The following is a 24,495-nucleotide window of genomic DNA, read 5'->3' on the forward strand; positions in this document are numbered from 1 at the left end:
AGGGCGTCACAGCCCTGGGTTCGAGTTCAGACATCACTAACCAAGTGATTATGATCAAGATCCCAAAACCGTTTCTGTTACTTAGTAATCTCAGTTTTCTCATCTATAAAATGGTGGTAACAGTAAGAGCACTGAAGATGACTGTCAGAATTAAATGAGATTATAACATTAAGCTTCTCAATCTGTGGTAGGTGCAAAGTACTAATGGCAACAGACTACTCTGTCTCTGTAAAGGCCAGTAGTTATGAAGGGACCCTGGGGACACTGGGGCAAGGACCAAGGTACAGAAAAAACAGCAGAACAGGCAGATCACAATCAGAGAAAGAGCCAGTTCATACCTGAGGGAACTAAGGACTCCTTCCTCTTCCCTTCTTTGCTCCTTCGCTTCCTTGTTCCCAGCCCTTGCTTTTCCTCCCCCACCCCCTTGTTTCTTGTCCCCTCTCTCCCTGACTTACCCCTGGTGCCCCGGGGAAGGTGGGGCGTGGAATCCCCGGCAGCCCCAGCTTGTTGTGAATGGCAGTGGCTGAGACAATCTGGGCTGATGACATGGCGGCCATGTGCTGCAGGGCCTTATCCTTGGCAGTCTGATCCTTGGGGGTGACAGTGACACACAGACTTAGTACAGGACGCACGGCTACCAGGCGGCTTCAACAGGCACAGCCACGAGCACAGGGACTAAAATACAGAGCCACGGGAGAGGCCAGAGAAGCAAACATGCGCGGATAAACACAGGCAGAAGGCTACACACGCTCGGCCTACACTAACGCTCAACAGTTATGGAGACACCCAGTAGCAAGGTTTAAAAAAATATTTTTAAACCGTTTTCCAGCAGAATGGGAAGCCTCTGAATAGAGGGGACAACGTATTTTTCCAGCTTCCAACAGGAGATTTTTCCAAATACTTAACATATGCGAAGGAAGGAAAATTTCAAAGCCCTGCTTTGAGGCACACCGAGGGAGGGAAGATGAGAGAGAGGCGGTGGGTCTGGGACAGGACCGTCCCCCGCAGGCCATAGATAGCCCCACGTACGGCTGGCATTGTGACGCCCACAGACGTGGTGGGGGAGGCTCTGAAGCAGGGTGGGGGCGGGCAGAGGGCAATGGTGGAGCCAAGCAGCATGCTGGCGGGGTGCATGCTCCCCCAGGTATCCCCGCCATGGGCCTAAGGCACACCGGTTCTCCCTAAAGCTGAGGACACGGGGCGCTACAGGTGAGAGGTCTCTCCCTTTCCTAAATGGTCCTTTTGTTTTTTCTTTCTTTTAGGAAAAGCCAAGGCTGATGACACAAAGCTAGCCAAAAAGTCTGCCAAGCACAGCTAAAATACAGAATACTCAATTTGGTGAAAATACTTACCATGCTTGTTACCTGGATACAATAATAAACAATTTGTTAAAAGGATTGCGTACAAAGGCAGGGTTATTTTTCTTCTTCAGTTAAAAAAAAATATGTATGCAAACAAATAATAGTGGGGTATAATACGATGTGTAGGAGTGTGGGTTTGTTTTTCACATTTTAGGAAGACTCACCCAGCTAGCTATCTAGAAAGGCAGCAGCCATGGAAAAGGAAACTCAGCTGTTTGGAGCTGGCTCTGTCATTTCCTGGGACATGGGGAGGAACCTTCAGACCCCCGGGAGAGACAGGGGTCTCCTGCTGGTGCAGCAGGGTGGCTTCTGGCTGTGAGTAGTCTGTACAACACCAGGCCAGGCTCCACCCCAGCAGGAACTCGACTGTGACCTCAGAAAGAGAAGAGCGCCCCCTACAGCCCGTCAGAGCTCAGGGAGTCAAGTCAGGGGAGGCTTCCAGCTAAGACACTGAATACCAGCTGAGAGGTGGCTTCACAGTTACAGATTTACCCAGAGGTGATGAATAAACATGCGGAGGTGCCAAAAGCAAGGCTGAAGAGGTTAAAAAAAAAAATCAAAGTCTATACTACAACTACAAAGAACTTCTAGGCAAGATCAATTAGGTGCTCCCAAGGTGAAGACACCATTTTACCCTTTGACTGCCAGGAACGCTGGGTGGATTTGGAAAATGCTTATAAATAACCCTGGAAGAAGAATCCCACATGCGCAGGAAGGAGTTTTTATATTATTTCGTAAATTTCTCTCCCGCGTGTAGGGGCTTCTCAGGCTGCAGGTGGTTGTGCGCATTTGTAAGGGCAGGCGCTGTCACTGAGCCACACCTGGAGGGCCCCTGTATGCTGGTCCCCCACGGATGGGCCTCAGGGGCTTCAGGGAGACTTCTGCCACTGTTGGAGGGTGATCTCCCACGTGGGCCCACAGGCTAATCTTCTGAGCGCACTCTGCTGCTAGCTTCCTCAGAGAACTTTTACTTTCTGAGGTCGGAAACATTTCAGATACTGGAGATGCCAGGAAAATGACACATCTGAATGTTGGGGGAATTTTATGAGACACAGATCTCACTGCCCATCAAGTTACTCTTAGGTGGTGGAGGGGCCAGTTGCTCCATCATCCTCTCGGACGGACTCCCTGTGTCATGAATGGAAAGCACAGCTCCAGCCACACTCCCTCTACTGTCAAGACACGAACACAAACTTGCTTTTCTCTTTGGACTCCAGGCCCCAAACCCCTTAGTCCTTGAGAGGGTATCAATGCTCTTGGAGCAATTTCTGAAACTGTGAAGTAATGGCGTTGGTGTGACCGCGGGGTGTTGGGGGTGGTTCTCCCCAACAAGGAACCACCTGTCAACCTCTCTAGGGCCCACTCAGCTCAAGGGAACCTGGCGGCAGCAGCCCAACTCCTTGCCTGGCTGGCTGAGACAAATTTCTGAGGACACGGCTCTATTTCAAATGCACCCGAGAGCACTGCTCTCACACCTGGCTGGTGTGCTTACGAGATGCTGCTGACCAACAACTCTGCTTGCCCAATCACAGAGGATGCCTCTGTGCGCTAGGGTGCTGTGGCCCTCCCATCCAAATTCCAGGTCCACATTGAAGTCAGCTCCCTGCGTCTCCACAGCCCACGCTTATTCTACTAGAGTTGTGTCAAATGTTTCCCTTCACTAGGCTTGAGGAAAAGTTTTGCAAAAATGGTCAACAAAGTATGATACTTTCTTATTTAATAGGAAAGTCAGTCAACAAGGGAAGGAGAAGCGTCATCGTCTCTGTTGTTTAAGTCACACAACTTCAGAAGTCTTTTTGTTCAAGTGAGGTGAGGGCTGCATCTCTGATTACCCAGCTTTTCTGCTAGGATCCCAAACAAAAGTCCAAAGCCGGAGAGCTACCAATCGTATCCACTGTACTCACTTGCTCGATGCCAACAGTCTGTGTGTGCAGGTGCCTCAGGGACTTGGGTTCTAAACCTACCCCTGTCTGACTCTGAGGGTTGTTCCACCCCACCAAGTCATTTACCCTCTCTAATTCTCTTCAGCTACAAATACAGCTGACCTTCAACTCTTCTGTAACTGTACCTAGGTGGATTCTACTGTAAGTAAATACATCTTACTACATATAGCTAAGACCAGTGAAAAGATGGCAGGATATTAACTTTGGGCCGCTCTCAACTATCTGTCCTAATAGAGAGAAAGCCAAGTGTAGAAAAGAAATTTTACCTCAAGTAGAAGTTCTTTCTGTGCTTGACCTACCTATTTGAGAATAGGCAATTTTCTGCAAATGGACTAAAATGTCTGTTCCAGTGATTTCCTCCTTTTTGTAGAAAAGACAATTTGACGACTCACTTTTATAACATCTGCCCTTTATCTATGATACATATTTGAAAATTAAAAGGATTAAAATTTTTTTGTTCAAAACAGAAAGGTAACCCTGCAGATAATAAGCACCACAAAGGAGATCTCAAAATCAGAACTGAGCCTGGCTGTGAGACCCACTCATGCTGAAATGGGAGTTCCAAGGATGCTGAGATGAGAGATTTCAATGGAAGGATCTCTAAGTTGCCATTTGCAGCCCAGAGATACATGCTTGGCTTTGAAATAATTTTAACTCTTAGTGTCAGAACTGAGTAAATTGCTTTTCTGTGTCACTCTAGTCTGGACTTTCCAACTTTCTCACCACTCACTCCTGAGACTAAAGGGGAAGATGTCTGGGGGGAGTTGGAAGGAGGGAAATAAATTTGAAATTTAAGTGAATTTAAAATATAGGCTACATTTGTACACCATATTAATTTTATTCTACAATGTTCTTCACACCAGTACTTCTGAGATGGGGGTGAGATTTACAAAGAATGAGCATGCTGCTTTATCACGAAGGACTGTTACTTTGGCAGTACTGCGTTACAGTCTATGGAGGCTTAGCTTACAGGACACTCTGGATGTGTGCCTCTGCGTATGAGGGCTTGCATGCACAAGAAAGATGTGTGCCAGGAAAGCACTCAACTTCACACTGACTTCTTTCTCTCCCCTTAAGATGACAAAAAATGAGGTGAGGCCACAAAAAGCTGAATGCTTGGGGAGTGGGTAAAGAGGGTCAATCTCCATTTTCTGAGAGAATCCTAACTCAAGTCCATGACCTGGAATGTGGAAAATACTATGGAACAGAGAACATGGATTCGGAGTCTACTAAAGGGGAAAATAATGAACACATGGTCCAGATGACCAAGACCAGGGGTGAAGTACCCTACCTTTGGCACCTGTCTCCTCACTCAGGCTACTTTCTTTACTAATTTTGGGTGCATGCTGTCAGTCCCCTCACTGTCTCAGAGACAAGGTGTCCTCAGGCTGTGCCACAAGTAAACTCTCAGCCTTCCAATCTCTCAGTTTCACTGAGTAAACCAGCTTCCATAGTTCATGAGCAGAGCAAGGGCTGCCACAACACTGGGTTCCACTGACCACCTCCACTTTTTATGGTTGAAATAAAATGTTTGGAAAACGTCTACATGTAATATACATGCACACGTCTGGGTGGAGTGCTGCTCACCTGAGATGTTTTATGAGTCAGTTCCTGGCTGCTAATGGAATCTTGTTTCCCTACCCCTGGCCCCTATGCATCCTCAATCATGTCGTGAGTTTTAGGCATTTGCCATAAATAAATAATAAAAACAATATAAAAAGGTAGTAACATGCTTGAATGTAGGATATTACAGTTCCCATGGGCTAAACATTAATGAAAAGTAGACCAGATCAATGGATTCCCAACAGTTTACTCAAGGACTTTATTTTAGAATTTAAAGGAAAACTCCAATCAAATTTATACATAAGGAAGCCTATCAGTACATCAGGAAAAATATCAAAGTTAAGAAAAAGACCATGGATTCAAAAACTTTTCATAGTTATTAAGAATCTCCCGCCCCACCCCATATACCTTCTCCAGCAATATTAAAAAAAAAAAAAATCAGAGCAGGGGAGGAAAGGCAATCTGCTTGCAAAATCACTTTTTCAAAAAAAGACAAAACACAAACTAATAAGTAATTTTGCAGATGTTGTTTCTAATCTTGCACGGAATGGATTCACATGACCTCTTCCATTATTAGTGGGCGCTCCTGAGCAGATAAACATCACAAAACTCTATGATGGTTTGGAGAAAGGGTGGAGGGCACTTGAATTTTTCTAGCCATGATCTCTAATTTGCTTATTATTAGAGAAAGCAGGAATAAATACAAAAGGGGGCTACTGCGGTCAGGCAGTAGCCGATGCTGTGGAGAGAAGGCACATTCATACTTCTCCAGAGCTGCTATCTAATGAGGAGCAATTAATTCAGCTCATTGTATGTCCAAATGCGAAAGACTCCATTCACATCAAAGGAAAAATTCTCAAGGCTTTTATCATTGTTCTTTTTTTTAATGTATTGAGCTATATTTAGTATTTTATAATTGTCAATAGTGTCTCCTTTAATTCCGGTGTGAGGCTTTAGCACCCTAAAGGGCTGTAGATGAGAGCCCTTAGTTCTGTTGGGGTGCCTTCTCACTCTCTACCAGCTCAGGGCTTAGGACAGTCAAGGCCAGGTCTGTGCTCTGGGGGGAAGACGCCCTGCGAACCTTAGCTCCCTTTCCTGTGGGAGGTAACAGAGAAGCAGGAGGCAGATCTACCCTGAGAGGCCAAAGGAGACCAAGCTGGTGTAAGCTCCAGTTGAGCTCTAGAGGGAGTGCTTGCTCCCACCACTCACCTTCCAGTTTAATTCAGGCACAGCACAATAAAAAGCAGGCTCCTTTAGGGAGACAACACAGGCACATCTCAAGCAGGGAAATGAGTGCTAGTCCTCAGCCAGACTCTCTGGGGAGGCAGCATGCCATGCTGACTGTAGCGCCAGGGAGCCCTGGGCCAAAATTCAGAGCCATGACCCTGGGTAAGTGGCTTTGGCACTGTTGGCCTCTACTTGCTCATCTGTTACGTGGGGAGAACCACATCTGCCCCAGAATGCTCAGTGCTGAGTGGAGGTGGGGGGCGGGGGCGAGTGTGGGGAGCTTGGCATTCAGTGCCCCAGCGGCAGGAGGCCAGCCACACTTGATCCTGCCTGAGACCAGAAATACTTAGGGGCTCGGTCCCAAGGACATAACCATGGGATCACTGTAATTCTAGGGCACGGTCTATGTTGGAGATTGATGAATAATGTGTGACTTTGTTAGAAAAGAATAAAAATACAGAAAGTGGCTATTTCTGTTGCCTTTACAAAGAAACTCCAAACCTGGCTCAGTTCAGACAGAAAAGTAAATGTCTTCAGTCCTATAGTTCACTCTTCAGTTCTGTATCACCAGGTGATGGATGAGAAGCTCTAATCCCATCACACCCAAGCAGGAGAAATGAAGGATCTCCAATCTTAGTCTTAATTTGGTTAACTTAAAAACAAAGTAATATAAATGTCACTCGGGACGAGGGTGCATGTTATGAATGTAATGAACTCCCCCAAAGATTGGGAGAAGCAAGGAAAAGCTGTGTGTCATTTCCCAAATGGCATGACAAGGCCGAATCTCTCAGAGTAGAGACAAAGAAGGCGGCTGTCTGAGACTTCCTTTGCCTGGTGCTTCGTTCCACTCACTTGGAAAGGAACAAGTGGCTCAGGGAGGCAACGGGGAAAACAGCTGGGTGAATTAAAGAGTGTCTTCCTGTGGACAGGCCCAGCCCTGGACGGGACAGTAGCACTCCCAGTTGGATTCAGCAGCACGGATCCTAACAATATTCTGGCAAAGTTCTTGAACTCAAGAGAATTAAATCAACAATTTGAACTTTAAACTCTCTGTTTATTGGAAGGACTGGTAGATTGGAAAGAATGGCTGTTCAGAAATCAAATCACAAAGGCCACAAGGGCGAGAATGAAGAAAATGGCCTCGTAAATTAGTCACCAAGACTGGACACAATCAGAGAAGCTCAGGCCTTTTCTGCTTCACTGGGATGATGCAATATCAGCAAGCTTTTTTTTTTTTTTTTTTAAATACACATCCCAAGCTTGACATGAATATATCTATTGTCTTGCTTGAAGTAAGGGAGGGAAAGGTGTGGCAGAAGTGGCCACATCTTCATGGGAAGATGATGCCCACAGTGTGGTGGTGGTGGCCTGCAGAGCTTGGTGGTGGCTCCCACCAGCATTACATCCAGAAACTAAAGGACTGCATTTCTATTGCTAACAGAGGGGCAATAGGCCTCATTCCAGGGCAGGCCCTGGACAACCTCTCTGGACTATCAAGCATAAAGAGAGAGCTAAAGTAGGAGACCCTAAGTGGAAACTCAGTAAGAAAGAAAAGATGCCTCATGTATAGAGAATATCTACATTCTTTCTACAATGTGGACAATAAGCCTGGAGTTTAACAAAAAACTATGAAGGAATAATGGAAAGTAAAATAATTCAAAGTAAAGAATCATTTCTAAAGTTGCCGGCCAGTCCGTAGACTATATCACAAAAAGTCTCAGACAGGATGCCTCTCACTACCTTCAGAATTCTAGAAGTGGCTAATGCAGGGGAAAGGGAATGTTGGGAGACAATGAATGAAGCTGATGTGGATGACACAGCTGTAGATGCAGCTGGTGACTCAAGCTTCTAGGCACATCTCCTACTCAAGATCCTTGGAATTCCTAAAGACACAAGGTATAGGTCTGAAAGCCATAGTAACTGCACAGATCCTTCTACAGTTTATTTCTAGAATTAGGCCAAAACCTGCCTTGCACCTCAAGAGTGGTGGGTCAAAAAGATGGTGTCTGGGCAGAGGCCAAACACATGGCAGTCCCATCACCACAAAATGGTGCCTTCAAAAGCTCAGCTCTCTTCTAAGACTAGCAGTAGCTCTGTTGGTTTCTTAGGCACTCCAGTCAGGAAGATTAAAACCACTAAATCCTCCCAAAAACACAACTGAAAGTATATATTTTAATGTCCAAACTTCTGGCCACAAACACCTTGCATTTTCTTATTCCTTTTTTTTTTAAATTTTTTTTTAGATTATTTATTTATTCATTCATACAGAACTGGGGTACAGGCCAGAGATGTGGAGGATCAGAGGCTTCACCAGAGACAGAGTGGGGAGCAGAACAGGCAGATCGACGAAGTATACTGCTGAGGGGAGCAGCGGGCGGGTCAGGAGAGGTCTGCCCGCGCCGTGTGGGTTACCTCCGGGGCAGGCGGGTATCGAACTCATGCGGAAATGGCTTTAGCTTTAACCTGCTGCGCCACCAGGGAGGGCCCTTATTCCTTTTAACAGGCTTCTGATCCTCTGCTGCATCATGCTAACCCTTTGATGCTTCTCCCCACTGTCCAGTGTCTATGCCCAACTCTTCGTCTCCTCACCTAGCTTCGTCACCACTTCACCATTCCCTGGATTTTCTTGTCCCATACATCCTCCCCATTACAGTCACAGGCTGTGTCCAAGGCCACCCAGAAGGACTTGGCTAAGTCTACTTTACATGGAGGAGAAAAGTCTCATTTCATGGGCTTTAGCACAACTCCATGGAAGACAATGGCTAAACATCTAAATTAATTTTAGGATAGGAACTAAAGGAGGAGGGAAAGTTCACAGCACTAGATATACTCAGGGAAATAAATGGCAAGGAAAGACATTTAGAATGATGGGGGCTTGGGGAGAACTGAGATCTTCTGGGGAAGTAGAAGCTAGGGGCAGTTGCCAAAAAATTAAAACAATCTTGTGCCATTTTATTTCTTTTACTTGAAAAAATTTAAAGGAGATATGTCACAATGAAAATCTTTTCTGGATAGTATAAGCACGAACGTCTTATACACACATCACTCTCTGCACTTGTTTACTTGGCTTTTTTTTTTGTTGTTGTTTTAAAGTTTAGCAACAATGAAAACATCATAGTGAATTCTGATAACACATATTTAATTGCCACTACATTAAGAGAACCTAATCTTTAATAAGGTCAGTTTTAAATACTGCTATTGAAAATCTTTCTGAAAACTTCTGGTATACACTTTTCAGATTTAATAAGGATAGAACTTTTAAGCATAACTTACTCTTTAAAATTCTAATGAGGAAGAAAGAGAGCAGAGCAGCCAGAGAGGCCTGGAACGGGGAACCAGCCGGTATTATGGCAAGGCTGCGAGGGATTGGAGTGGGCCTGGTGTGGCAGGCCCTGGGTAGGCTCTCATGCAGACTTTTGAAGCAGCCCCTGAATGAGGCGCCCTTTCTTAGGGTTGCCCACCAGCCAGCTAGCTATCCTCCAAAAACAATCAGAGATCTTCCCAGAGCATAGATCTGGACAACATCCGTGTGTTTCCCTTGGCCCACGAAGTAACCTCTTTCCTCAGCACGTCTCCCTGTTAGGCTCCTCCGGTCTCAGTCCATATGGCCAGGTGGGATTCTTCATGGTTCCCCAAATACCGTCCCCCCCCCATCTCTGGACATTCACTGCCTTCCTCTATGCTCACTCCTCATGGCACCTTCTTCCACACTCAGAATTAATCATTCTCTTTTCACTGGACAGTCTTTACACCACTCTGTTAAATGTCTACTGCAGGGCCCCCTAGCTAGGAACAATCCACTAAAAATCTCATATTTCCCCCAAACCTGGCCAAAAATAACAAAAAAGTTTAGTGTTCCTCAAACAGACTCTCCTTATTCAACTTTACGTGCCTGGTGTCTACTTGCAGGCTTAGAATGCATGCTGGACACTCAACACAAAGTGTCCCTGGCCAGGACTGAGTCATCATTTCTGCATTTTGAAAGTTCAAATCTTTACTCAGAGAAGCAGTAGACAAAACCGGAGAGGTCTGCTGCACCACGTATGCTGGTTCCCTGGCTCGGGATCCAACTCATGCTGCTGTAGCTGGTGAGAGCTTGACAGTACTGAGACTACAAGCACTGCATCACCAGGGAGGTCCCCCAAAATGCAGATTTTAAGAGTAATTTGACGATGTTGAAAATGGTATATACCCACACATCCCCAATATCAAGATGACAATTTCTATTACTCTAGAAAAATTACTGCTCACCAGACATCTCTTGTGATTCAGTCTGCCTATTATAAAATTTCACATAAATGTATTTTTTATCATGTAAAAAAAAGAAAGTTCGAATCTTTGTGGAAATGTTAAAACTTTTACAAAAACAGTTTTTTTTTTTAAATAAAGAATTAAAATTAAGGTCAATAAATTGTGGGCTTATCTGAGCCCACAGAAGCACTTTGAGAACGACTGTTATTAGCAGAAGCATAAGACTGACCTTTGGAACTTATTCTAACTGATTTTCAAGAGTGTGCTTTTGTAGCTAGGATGACTCATCTGTAACTGTGAGGTGAATGGCCACTCTCATTCTTGAGCCTGTTTTCCTCAGAGGAGTATGGTAGAACAGGCTTCTGAATGTAGAAAAATATTAAATTTTCAATGGGACACTCTGTCCTGTCAAGGCTGGAGGGACAGTTGAGAGGCAGTCTCCTTGTCCTTCTGCCTCAGCAATGTGGTTTTACAAACCTTATTCAATGGAACTGCCAAAGAGGCCATTGCAAAGAATGAGAGAGGGTGAGCTTCAATTAAAACAGCTTTCACTTGTCTACACACTGAAGGTTTCAAGTAAGACTCCTATCTCAAATATGAACATTGATGCTTAAAACAGACTGAAAATCCCTGATCTAAATATTCTACTATATCCTCTCTTGGGAAATGGAGAGTGGCTTACAGGTATGAGGCTTGCATGCACACTATACCTGGCAGTGGTCCCAATTCTGAGTAACCCACTTTTCGTACTGCAAGGAAGAACACGGAAATGCAAACTTGGCTTCAATTTTCACCAAAGAGCCAAAGACCTCTGTCCACCTCAGACATTTGCAGTCCTTTAATTTCTAAGCATGCGGAGAAGGAAAGGGCAGCCTGGCTGAGGCAGTGCCTGCAGGGACAGTCCCAAGTTGGCCGGCATGTCTACCGGAGGGCTTGTTACACTGCAGGCAAAGCATAGCACCTCTTGTAAGCCTGACAACCTCCTGCTCTGTCCACCATCACTCAGAAGTTATTGTCTCATGGGATGACTTCAACTTTCTGTAGAAAGTTTAGCTCATTAGTTCGTGTGGGAAGCCAAGATATGGCTGTCAGCTTGACCCCACAACACACTCAGTGAAATGCTTGATCCTGCCTCCCACAAATGTCCTGGGCAAACCCAGAGTTGAACAAGGAAGTGTGGATGGAGCAGTGAGATCCCTTACCTATGGGGTCAACAAATCTGGTCTATTTCCTGATAGAGGCTCATTAGCAAGGTCAAGAGGAGTATCTTCAGGATAAAATGGACGTGGATGGAGGCTGCAGAGCTGCTAGGCAGGTGGCAATCAGCCTTAGTCTCCAGTACTGTCCTCATGCTCTCAGAGCGTGGAAACACATCATCCGAGTTTCTTATGATCATCCCACTGTCTATCCCAATTTGAGACCACGTTGAACACGTGGTTTAAAAGCCACCTTACTTCTAAGATTCAGGTGTCTAATGAAGGGCTGGCAGCCAGGCCTACCTGCAATTTCCAGGGCATGAGAGTGGGTGCAGGTCACCTACAGTGCATGCTGGGGAGAGCCCTCTGCACTTCCTAGGATGAAGCCATCCTAGGAAGAAGCGATTTGGGATACACAAATTTCCAAGTTCAAACTGTGATTTCATTCCTTACTAGGCTGGGTAACATAGCAATCAATTCAATTCCTTGAGCCTTGGTTTCCTAAATACTAATCATCAAAATCTGGAACAGTGGAATATACTTCAGAGTGAGTGTACGTGAAAGGACATGGAAGAGGCTCGCCTACCTCAATTCCTTGTCTTTCAGGCACAGAACTCCACCCAGGGTCCTCCTTCCACCTTTCACTTCAGCTTTCCTGTAATCTTATCCAGCAGTGCCCAGTCTTTCCCCTCCCCAGTTTGCATGCCAGGCTGTTACAGGGAATTGGCAGTTAACTGTCCCTCAAGAGGAGTGCTAGGCCTAGAACGCTCAATTGGTATCAGGTGATAGGAAAAGACTACAGAAATCTATAGAAAGAGATTCAAGGTGGAAGGGATTGAAGGAACCTCAGGAAGATGGAGGTGGTTTCTGAAGCCGAAATGCTATGCTGCTGCCTTATTTCACCTTCTCTCCCTCCTTCCTGCTTACCCCAATGGAGAGAGGGTCAGTCGAGGTGAGGGGGTGGGAGGTGACAGTAGAGTCTTCTTTTACAAAGTTGTATGTGTGAGGGAGCATATACAATACGACGACAACACTGTTTCACTGAGGAAGAGTCTTAAAATTACCGCATGAGGAAAAAGTGTTTCCTGCATCCCTTAGGGGGTGAGGGAGTGTCCTTGTGACCTAGAGAGTTTCAGTCCAGGGCTGCAGGCCTCTGAGTCTATAGGAACCATCTAACAGTGCAGAAATAGGCCAGTTCGCAACATTGCAGATGGAAACGCAAGATTGATGCCTGTCAACCTCCTTGTACATCATTAATTCGTTAGCTCAGAGAAACTAGAAACAGAGTCAGAATTGAGCAAACACTGGGGTAGTTACATCCACATAGAGAGGACTGCACCTTTGGTTAAAAAGCAGGATCTACGAAGTTATCTTAGTCTTCCAACTGCTCAGCCAGTGCAGCTAAAAGCCAGCCACCATCAGCCACACGTGCTAGCGAGCCAGCATGCCGCCCACTGCAAAGGGCACCCCAAATGCTCCTTCCTGTTGCTACTCTTATTCCACAGCCAGTCTTGTTTATATGGGGGGAAAAAAAAAGAGCTGGGCAACTTTGGGGAGGGACCCAGTATTCAAATACTCAGTGCTGTGGAGTCATACTTCGTTCTTTGAAGAAAACCTGAAGTGTCCTTATCATATGGGGAAAATTAGAACAGAACAACCACAGCCAAAAAGAAAAAAACAAAAACAAAAAATGACATATAGGAAAGGCAACAATATGGGTTACAAATTCATTATGATTATAAAGTATATCTCCCCCAAGCCAAGCACAGTCCCCTTGCATTTCTAAAATAAAGCATCATGAGGGAAGAAAAGTCATGTGTGCTTTACTGAAAATTCTGGGAGAGGAGAAAATAGAAAGAAATTGCATTAAAAAAAAAATTTGTCCATGCCTCCATTTGTGCCAGAAATGTAATTTAAGGTACTGGAAAATAAGGCACATGTAAAAAAAAAATTAGGTGAACTCATGTATAAATGGAACTGCAAACAAGGACTGACCAAGAGTGGAAGTTCCCATCTCTTTAAGATCCACCTTTTGCTAATAAAGGCCACACCTCAAATTTCTCTTTTAATAAATTAAAAAGGCAAGATTAAGCAATGTGAAAGAAATCAGGTGGAAAATATTCTTTGATGGAAGAACACATGAAAAAAAATGGAAAAAAAGATGCAGTTTTCATACATATTCTAAAAATATATAAAAAATACAAATTAAAATAACTTTTCTAAATATTTCTAAAAGTGATTTTATGGTGATCACTGTGGAAGTGATTCTTTTAAAATAATTTGTGTGTCTGGATTTTTTCCCCATTTCTATCTCAGGGTTGCTTAGTGGGTACTTAAAGGTTAAAATATATCATGTTTCTGTGCTGAAAAGTTATAAAGACCAGCTCTCTGCTGCATTTGCATTGTTATTAGGGACACACACACAGACATACACACACTCACACACGCACACATCCAGCTTAATGTGAGGCTAGTACAGAAACAGAGAGATTAGACACAAAGAAATGTAAACAGCTCTCACATGCGAGGAAACTAGGTTACAAGAATCCCAGCACCAGGCATTCACCAGTCACCATGGAAAACAGGAAGTGAGATGCATAGCAACCACAAGCCAAAAAGCAGGAAAGCGCATACCTTTAGCTTGGAATGAAAATCACGAGATTTCCTTCTGGCAAGAACCTGAATGTGACTAGACACCTGCAGGGTAGGGGAAGGGAGGAAAACAAAGGAAAAGCCTGTAACCATGGAGATGAAAAGCCCCCTACAACTGGGCAAGCCAGACGTACCTTAATGGCGGCTTGAATTTCTCGAACTTTCTTTCTTGCTAAGACCTGTATATGACTAGACACCTACATTGTTCGGGTTTATGAAGGGAAACAAAACAAAACAAAACAAAACAAAAAAAAGGAAATCAAATATAAAATCGCTACTCTTTGGGAGGGTTGGGGGGGAAGGGTGGGGGAAGGTTATTTGCATCTCAACAAAGCTCTGCAGTTAGGAGTACAGTCCCAGCCAGACCAAGCCCCCAGCGCAGCTCTAAGCTTTCAGACTGGGTCACCACTGCAGTGACTGGGGTCCCGAGCGAAGTTCAGGCTACTCTTAGTTTTCTCACCCGGGAGCAACACGGGCATGGGATGAGAGGGAGAGAGTGGGGTTGTTTTCTTTATAAAATTTATAAGGTTGGGGTATAGGTAAATGAAAATATTTATAGCTTCTCAGTATCAGGAGGGAAAATCCCTTTTTTCTCAATTTAGAAGAGATTATCCATAAATTAGCACATTCTATGGCATCAAAAAGCTGAAGCTGTCGGTTATATTCTGATCTCATTAAGAGCTCTGGATTCTGTAGCAAATGTTAAAATAATACTGACATGTAAATTAGATCTCAAAGAGAAATGGAAAGACCCAGTTAGCAGAGCATTTTTTTTTGTGCCCTTATAAATATCACTAATCCTTCTACTCTTTTGGGTATTGACTGGGCGCCAAGTGGATTTGCATATTATTACAAAGCGAAAAGTGTGAATGCAGCCAGCCAGCCATCCTGTTAAAAATCTGGGTTGAAAAACCACACGGATTTGCTGAACAACAAATTCACATTGGAGAGGTATCACCAACTGCTGCCTGAACCGTCCCCAAGATGCCGGGGTGCAGAAATCACGCCAAGCCCAATTTCAAACACAATGATTCTACTGGATAAATACATTTGCATCTCTTTCAGCAGGACTGGCTAGATTTACAGTCACCGAGTCCCCCAGTAAAGGGCATGTGACCAGCGCTCCAGAACCGCACACAGCCAGGTCCGGCACTTTTCAGTTTGGTGGGAATTAATCTGTTTGTTTGAGACTCAGTACCTCCCATTTAAAAGTTCAGCAGCTCAGCCTTCAAGGCACTTACTTATTTTCAAACACTCTAGAAAATCTAGAAACAAATTTATGATGATAAAAGATCTTTTATCTTTAACTTTATCACTGAGTTGCAATTATTCTGGTGGGCTTTTCTACCCCACAATTTGCGTTAGTGATCTTTTCTTTTCCTAAAGTATGGAGAAGCAGGAACTCCCCCATCCTCTTCACCCCTCCATCCAACTCCTGCTTTTGTTTGTTTTCACCAGAATTTTGTCCTTAGGTGATTCTCAGACTTGATGAAGGCCATTGTTGGGGTGGTATCCCCCAAGGGTCAATTCCCTCCTCTGAACCTGGCTGGAGGCCACTCGCCTCAGTGCTGACTCCAGGCTCAGGCATCAGGTGCACCGCTGGGACAACGCTCCTCTCCATCATAACACTCAGCCCTGAGCAGAGAACTGGAATCCACTGCTCGGGCATAACAGGACCTCAGATGAGCTTGCCTTGTGGCATGGTTATAGTTTTTTAAAGTCCATGCCAGATCAATCAGCATAAAGTCAATGTTAAAAAAATATATACATATATATATATATATATATATATTTTTTTTTTTTCCTGTGAACGCATCCATGAGGTTTGACTTTGTTCCCCCTTTCCCTTTCTTTCTTTTTCCTTAGTTTCTTTCCCTGGCTTTAGTTAGACAATTGAGTTTGATAATTTCTCTGTCTAGTCCAGTTCTGAACTGGGTCAGAGACTTGGGCTACTTTGCATCAGAAAGAATAAGGAAAGCCAGAGCCCTGAGTCAGGGCAGAGAAGAATCCTGATGCCATTCTGCCCAGAGGTATTAAGTGGTAACATCATTTCAGTCACAGCAGCTACTGACAAAAGCCATAGCTTAAGGAGCAGCAGTTCCCTGAACGCACATCATTCAGTATCATATTCAGGCCAATACTCACGGCTGCTAGTGTTACTTTTTCATTGAAATGATGACTCATGTGTAGTTGTTCCAGAATTTTACATCACATAAAATCTCAAAATCGCATGACTTGCAAGTATATTTGCACCTGCAGCTTTTGTACTGTTTGCAGATGCACAGTTTGGGAAAGAAATACAAGTTTTAAAATGCAGCACTGGAGCAGTTCATACGCTGTCCTTAGAAGAGAAACTTTCCCATATGTGTATATAAAGAACTGAGACCACATAATAATGGTCACTGAAATGATGAATGCTGCTGAGACTGAGCCAATTTCAAACACCTGCAACACTGACGTCCTTACAGGGAACTCAAGTTGGGGGCTCCGAGGAGCCAAAGCACAGCCAGCCACTGCAGCCAAAATGCCTCGGTGGGCCATTCGCTGACATGCACAACTCCCAGGTAAGCTATTTTACCTGCTTTCTGGTCCGTGTCTTTCCTGTCCTGAGTTTGATGTATCTGGCTATCAATTCATTCCTACCTGAAAGAAAGAAGAATTTACATTAAGCTAAGTTGCTTTAAAAAAAAAAAAAGACTCTGAAAGCTGAAAAATGAATTGAGAATCAAGAATTTTTAAGTTGCATCTTTTAAGTCTATTAAGGTCAGAAAAAAGAGACAGCAAAACTGTTTGCAAAAATATTTACAGGTGACACTAGAAAGAATTTGTATGGGAATACATGACTTCTCCCATCCAGGTTTCTCGTCACTATTCAGTCCCATTAGAATCAGATACAAGAGTATGAACTGTTGTGGTCACCGAAAATCTTACATACAATAAGCTAACATGAAAGCAGATGACCCCTATAAGTAGACACAAATTACACACAGAACAAATCAGCTAAACCAAAACAAAACAAAACAGAAAAACTAGACTCCTCTCCTCCAAACTACATATTCTTTGTGGGAAGAAAATACCTAAAAGCATAAATAAATCCCTCCCATTCCTACTGCTAGCAGGAGATTGCAAAAAGTTTCAAAATAGAGTACCTTAATTTCAAAGACATAATATACTAGATGCTTATCCCCAAAGGGAAATGGGAAAATATATTACTAAGATACTATGTGAAATAAAAACTCATTCATACAAGACATTGTGTTCAAATGGCAGCCACCGTCATAACTGTAGGGCTAGGTGTGCAATCGCTGGGTGGTCTCACTTCTCAGACATACTGCACAGTTGAGAGGACAAGAACTTTGTCTTGGCTCCCAAAGTCTCCCAGCATCCAGCACACTTACTAGGCACGCAGAAAGAATAAATGAGAAAGCAATGCAGCCTCAGAGAAGGAGGGGGGCCCCCTCCTCAGATGTCACCTGGCTAAGTAAAAGAAACCGGGCAGCATCAATAAGGACCAACACCATAGCGTCCTTATGTAAAGACACCTGGTCTGAGAATTCTAAAGCCATTGCCACCTCAGCTTAGCAGGCTCTGTCCACCACCTGCCTGTTAGGATAATGCAGGACACCGTCAGCACGGGAGAAAAAGGGACTGTGGAATCTGGGGCTCTGAAGTACCTGTGAGTCATGCAGCCCCACCTCCCAAACACTACATCCTTATAAGCCTAAACCACTGAGAATTAAGGAAGCAGTTTGGTTCTACCTTAAGGCATATGCAAGAATTAAAGATCCCCCCTTTTTGAGAGGTCTTGTAATTGTCACCCCTAGATGATGCCTTTTCCTCTTAACAAGGGTCGGCTGGCCCTTTATGTGCACGGCTGTCTCTCAGCTATTAGACACAGCTTTCAGGTTCTCTTGCCTGCAGTTATACCGGAGCTACACCTCCCCAATTCCTTTGTTATCTGTGGCCAGCTTTGGAACACCCCACATCCACCCTGTGGCTATCCTTTGTCTCCTTTTCTTTCACAGCTGTCAGCCCAGAACTGTACTGATGCTCTGGCTATGACAGGTCCCCAGCACAGCCACCCTATCACCTTCCTCATCCTAACTCTCTACCTCTACTTCGGCGGCCTAACACAGCATTTGATTTTGGGAGACCACAATAAACTACTGATTTATAACACCTTGAACTCTCAGGTCTTCTCCTTTCCGCAGTTACTCAGACACATGCCTCCCCAACCCCCAGTCCTTTCATACATAGTTGGGATTTTCAGATCCAAATACAGAATCTTACACTTATTTCTATTGCGTTTTATCCTGTTAAATGAAACCTATCACTCCAACCTGTCAGGATCTTCTCATATCCTGATTCTATGGTTGAACTTACCCATTAACCACAGGAGAAGGACCTCTAAATTCAGTTTTGAGGATTGCTTTTCTAAGCATTCCTTTCAAACTTTTGAGAACTACCAATATCCCCTGTAGTGTCATCGGGTCTACTTTTCTATCTCTCAGATGGTTGTACAGGTTTTGCAATTTGTCTCAAACGCTCGCTAACAGCAGAGCCCGGCTAGGAGTGCCTAATTACCAGAAGCCAGACCGAAATGACGACGTCTGCAGACAAGCCAAGCATCCTCCAGCTCCCGGCCTCACTATGCACCCTGCTCAGGGCTGTCTGAGTGGCCAAGACAAAATAAATCCAAGGCTCTGTATTACATGCAATTTCATCTGAACCTTGTCCAGATGGCAAAAAATGTCTGCTGTCCCATACTTGCTTATTTTCTGCGAATGCAGACAGAATAGCTTGATATGTGTGTGACACATAACTAGCTTTAAATTTCTTGTGGCATTTTGCTGAATGGATGAGATCACTATCCAGGGCAACCACATTTGACTGCATACCCTGTGGTCTTGCAAATGCCCTCCCACCACCCCCTTGGAATTAAACAATGTTAACTTACACTTGATAGAAGTACTTCTAATATTTACCTCTACAACTGTCCTCAATGAGCATTTACTGTATATTCAATACTAATTCTAACCTATAGTCATCATTTCATTGAAAATTTACCATATATCCTTATTCTTTGCATGAGCAAGATCACCTTTCAAAAGTCAGACTTCTTTCTTTCCTAGCATGTTTCCAACCACGAATAATAATTAACTGAAGTTCCTCTGAAGTTCTGAAGTTCTTCTTGCCAAAGGAATATTGCTAACTGAAATTTTAAATTCAAAGTCAACTAACACTAAGCATCACTGTGACCTAAACACATTAATCACTTTATTTCAGGTGAGTTTTTAAAAATGACTTTAGGGTGGTTTTGTGCACAGAAAGCATTATATAGGTTTACCCGGTTTTTAAAATGTAGGCTTCATTTAGTTTTTTAAAAACTTAGTTTTAGGGCCCTCCCTGGTGGTGAAACGGGTAAGGACGAAGCACTGCAAGCTAGCAGCGGTGCTCCAGTGTGAGTTCGATCCCCCGCCCTGGAGGTGACCCACAAAGCGGGGCAGACCTCTCCTGACCTGCCTGTTGCTCCCCTCAGCAGTGTGCTTCATCAGTCTGCCTGTTCTGCTCCCTACTCTGTCTCTGGTGAATCCCTCTCACTGCCCCTGTACCTCTGGCCTGGACCCCAGTTCTGCATGCATAAGTAAATAAATAAATCTTTTTAAAAATTACTCCTTAAAAAAAATAGCTTAGTTTTAAGTTCTACTTATATATCTCACAGTTTTTACAGTCACTTTCAAAGGGCTATTGGATTAATGGGTAATTCATGTTAAAAATCAATTAAGTTCCTTTAAATATTTAGAACTATGCATTTAATTTAGAATGTATTTGTTTTCTAAAATTTTAGAATTGCTTATCTTATAAAACCCCACCTTAAAACAGCTCTAAGAAACCTATTAAATTGTTTTAGGCCCTCCCTGGTGGCACAGCGGGTTAAAGCACAGCACTAAGAAACTTAAGCCACTTCCGCATGAGTTCGATCCCCGCCTGCCCCGGAGGTGATCACATGGCGTGGCAGACCTCTCCTGACCCACCCGCTGCTCCCCTCGGCAGTGTACGTAGACAGTCTGCCTGTTCTGCTCCCCGCCATGTCTCTGGTGAATCCTCTCACCCTCCGCATCTCTGGCCTGTACCCCAGTTCTATATGAATAAATAAATAAATCTTTAAAAAACAAACAAAAAAAGAAACCTATTAAATTGTTTTAAATGCTACAAATCTAGTAAGCATCAAATCTAAATCTTCACTGTGTACTTAATTTGGAAATGGAAATGCACTCTAACCTGTTGCATGGACCAACTTATTTTAGATAAATGTTTTAAGTATCAAATATGTGTAAATCCTTTAAATAAAATCACATGCCTTTGATTCTATTAAATGTTTTTGTTTCAATCTGTATCTTCCCCAAATTAAAACATGATTTCAGAACCTCTTTTTGGCTGCTTAGGACTGTTTGCATTCTGGAGACATCAGCCAGCCTCTAGATGAATTTTTGTCAGAGGCCCTGATCAGACTTCTCTACCCTTATTTGCATTTCATAGCACTGCCCTCCATATGGGGGGACCCTGGCTTTGAACTGTGGCATCATGGTACACAGGTCCCTTGCTAAGGGCTGGGAGCTGAGCAGCTGAGAGCTGAGCAGCAATCACTGAGGTAGCCAACAGTGCCTGGTGGCCCTCACAGCAGACTTGTTTTACAGCCATGATCAGAATATTCATGTTAACTCTGATTTTCCTAGACTTCTCTTCCAAAACACACACACACACACACACACACACACCACACTCTTGATCCAGTGAATCTTAAGTAATGACTTTGGACAAAGGTAACTCTAGTTAAACATGACACCCTAAAAATAAACCTGAAATCTCTCCTCTTTGTATGTTGCCTGCCTGGTGCCTTGGGGTATGCAGAGGAGACAGTACTCCTGTCTATAAGAAGTTCAGTCCAGCATGAAAGCTAAGAGAAGTGAACAAATCAGCTCTACAAAGCTAAGTTAATTCCAAATAACTCAGGAAATCTAGAATGCTACTCCCAAAGTCCTGAAACATAAACTAGGCTTTTAAGGGATTATTGCATTTCCCCCAACATTTTAAGAAATTTCATACAGACAAGTTTGTTACACTATATATCCCCCCACTAAGATTCTACTGTCCTATTCCATGCTGTATCATGCCTTTCCAATCTGTTAATTCCTCCACCTATTCACCAAACCCTCTTATTTTGTTGTTGTTGCCAATTCAAAATAAATGGGAGGTATGGTAACACCTCTCTAACTACCTCTATGTGCACAGCATTAACTATAAAGCTAAGACTGATTTCGACAGCAGAATGGAAGGTCACTGGAGACCACTCAAGATAGAGGTATGGTCTTTAATTTCTTTAGGCACATTTCTTTAAAATACTTAAGCAGAAAACTGGGACTCTTTGTAAAACCATACCAGCTGGCTGGCCTGCAAACCCCAGAAGCACTGCACAATTTCTTCCCAAGTCCAGGAATCTCCAGGTTCCACACGCACAGCAGCCACAGCCCTCAAGACTCCCTCTGCTCTACAACTATGTGTAATAGCTTATAGAGCTGAGTGGTAATGCCACACCTCACCTCTAAGTGTCCTTGTACTGGAGAGTCTCTGCAGCATGAAACTGCCTTTAGAAATGTACAACCAGCAATTCACTAAGACACTAGCTGTGATCACCCTGGCTTTTCCTGCTAGCAGTAAGCAGCAGCAAGGACAAACACAGCCTGACCTACAGTTTTTATGCTGTAATTCTCACCAGGCCCTGCAATCCAGTTTTTATTTTATTTTTTTCCCTTTTAAATAACCTAACACAATTGAAAGTGAGCCCATCATTGGCTTCACTTGCGTCCCAGATTGCAGTTTAAATTTCCTGCTAAAACAGATAGAAATTCTGGCAGGAAGGCATGGAGTTTGCACCATGCTTGCCTTACCCAGATGAAGAACTGGTTAACTCAGTTGTGGGCTCTATGTATAAAGGGATGTAGCCTCAAGGTCATGTTTGAGGCACAGCAAATGCAGGGTCTGTGGCTAGAAATTGTAGCCCAGAGACACGCAGCTTCAACAGAGTAAGAGGCACTTTGTAATTGAATGGACTCAGGGAGCCACAAAGAAAGAATTAACAAGTAGAACTCTGAGCCAGTCCCGAAGCTTATACCAGGCCTGAATTGCCCCAGAACCTGGGTAAGGGGCTCTAGTTCTGTTGATCCTCCCAGGGTAGGAGGGATATGAGGATTCCCCACATCCTTTTCCTCTTAAAGGAATGGAAACCTGAAAGAAAACTTAATGGTCTCTTATAGCTCAACCAAAGTTGTACCAAACAGGCCCCCAGGCTATGGCTGTGAACACAGGGTCTTTATACCCCTTACAGACCAGAAATCAGCCAAACAGCACAGACAGACTATTAGCAGGTGCCATGCTAATGCCCGGGGCTCTGCACCTGCATGCACAATTGCTCACCCTGTCCACTTCTCGATGTCTGGCTTTTACCCACCTTCAAATGCCTCGTCCTTCTGAGGTGTCCAGCTGGCGGAGATCTCCCCTTTCCTAAACACCCACAACCTTGTGCCTGGGCTTCTGAGCTACCTCATATTCTGTCCTTGTGTTTCTGAGCAGAGCCTAAGCGTCTTCAAGAACAGGGACCAGTGACATACATTCATCTTCTCTCTGCCTTTCTCTCGCAAGATAGACTCAATACTTGTGGAGCAAAAAGGGGGCCTCTACATCCTCCAACCCAGTTTCATACCAGATTACCAACATAACATGAGAAAAGAAAAGAAAAAGATGACCTAATAATGGAAAGAAGAAAAGAAGGATGCCTTCCACCATGTGACATCACCAGGGGGCAAGGCTCTGTGCCCCAATACAGCATCCATGCTCAATGCCAAGGGAGCAGGTTTTACCAAGCAAAACCTTACTACTAAGTCGAATCTACAAGATGTTGTTACACTACTTTCTAGCCACAGATCCTTTTCCGATCAGCTGCCTTCATCCAACAAAAGCACAGAGTAGGGACCACTGCAGAAACTGAGAGTCAATGGCTGCAGAAGGAAAGGGGTGTTTAATGGCTCCATTCTCCGGTAGATGGAGGGAGTTTCTATCTGTGGATACTGCCAGGAGGCAGCAGAGTCTTTATTAACTGATGTGAGAGGAGTTAGTAATTAATCATCTCCTCCACACTGCTGCCATTACCCAGCAACCCTGGGACTGAATGAAGGCCCACCAGAACAGGGTAGTCAGATACTACCTACAGGGCACAGGCATGTGCCAAGACTATGAGGGTATGAGATTCCCACCCTGCTTTTGAGGGGGTTTATATCTGTTAAGGAATTTCACCCAAGAGAATGGAATCAAGTTACTTTTCATGGCACATGGCACAGCTACCAGGTCCACTTCTATGGCTGATAACGTAAAGAATGCCTGCACCTTCCCCTCCCCGACATGGCCAGGAGTAGAGTTCACAGATTGGGTTTTGCTCATCACTGTATTTTTTTTTAAGGTTTATTTATTTATTCATACAGAACTGGGGTATAAGCCAGAGGTGCAGGGGCAGTGAGAGGCTTCACCAGAGACAAAGTGGGGAGCAGAACAGACAGATCAATGAAGTACACTGCTGAGGGGAGCGGCAGGTGAGGTCTGCCATGCCATGTGGGTCACCTCCAGGGCCAGGGATAGAACTGGCACTTCAGCTTTTCCTGCTAGCTTGCTGTGCTGCGCTTTGATCCAGTGCGCCACCAGGGAGGGCCCATCACCATATTCTTAATGCCAGAATACAGCAGGTTCTCAGTGACTATACAGTGATGGAGTGAATGACTGAAAGAGAGAAAAATGAATGAACCAGAGAAATGGAGAATCAGAGTGGGAGAGTGGTAAAAGGTTAAGACTAGAGTATGGGAAGGTTCAAGAAAAAGAGCTGAAACAGTCCCAGAGCATTGCCAATGAGGAAGTTTAAACACTAGTGTCTCAGTTAATCCCCAGTATAAATCATTGACCAAAATCAGCACCAATGTGGAAAATCACCAGAAAGGGCCAGGAGGGCTGTTCTGGGTTGTTGCAGGCTGGTACTGAGTGTTCCTGATGTAAAAGGCTATGATACAGACTGACAGCCTTCAGGAGGTGAAGTGGCAAGTCCCTGATATAAGCCTGCCTGCATTTATCCAGGGGCTGGTAAGGAACAGTGTTAGAAAGGAGGATACACATAGGAAGACTGCATTGAACCCTGGTTACTCATAACTTGTCCCATGCATCCCTGCAAAGTGGCTTGCAATAACTCTAGCCCCACCTTCT

General features: G+C 44.2%; 1 protein-coding gene across 5 annotated transcripts in view; it reads right to left on the reverse strand.

Annotated features, from left to right (window-relative positions):
* TEAD1 (TEA domain family member 1 (SV40 transcriptional enhancer factor)) overlaps positions 1–24,495 on the reverse strand; it is a 161,426-nt gene that overhangs the window by 46,718 nt on the left and 90,213 nt on the right. The window contains exons 2-6 of one of the 5 annotated variants that reach the window (XM_012725476.1): positions 16,772–16,836; positions 14,328–14,390; positions 14,176–14,238; positions 1,353–1,364; positions 456–590 (exon numbers count right to left, since the gene is read on the reverse strand). In XM_012725476.1, the coding sequence (XP_012580930.1) occupies positions 456–590; positions 1,353–1,364; positions 14,176–14,238; positions 14,328–14,390; positions 16,772–16,836 (338 nt within the window). The remainder of the gene's footprint in view (positions 1–455; positions 591–1,352; positions 1,365–14,175; positions 14,239–14,327; positions 14,391–16,771; positions 16,837–24,495) is intronic. The other 4 variants (XM_012725474.1, XM_012725473.1, XM_004683036.2 and 1 more) reach the window with 4 other exon arrangements.

Source organism: Condylura cristata, unplaced genomic scaffold, assembly GCF_000260355.1.
Source record: "Condylura cristata isolate star-nosed mole 26May11 unplaced genomic scaffold, ConCri1.0 scaffold00015, whole genome shotgun sequence".
NCBI lineage: Eukaryota > Metazoa > Chordata > Mammalia > Eulipotyphla > Talpidae > Condylura > Condylura cristata.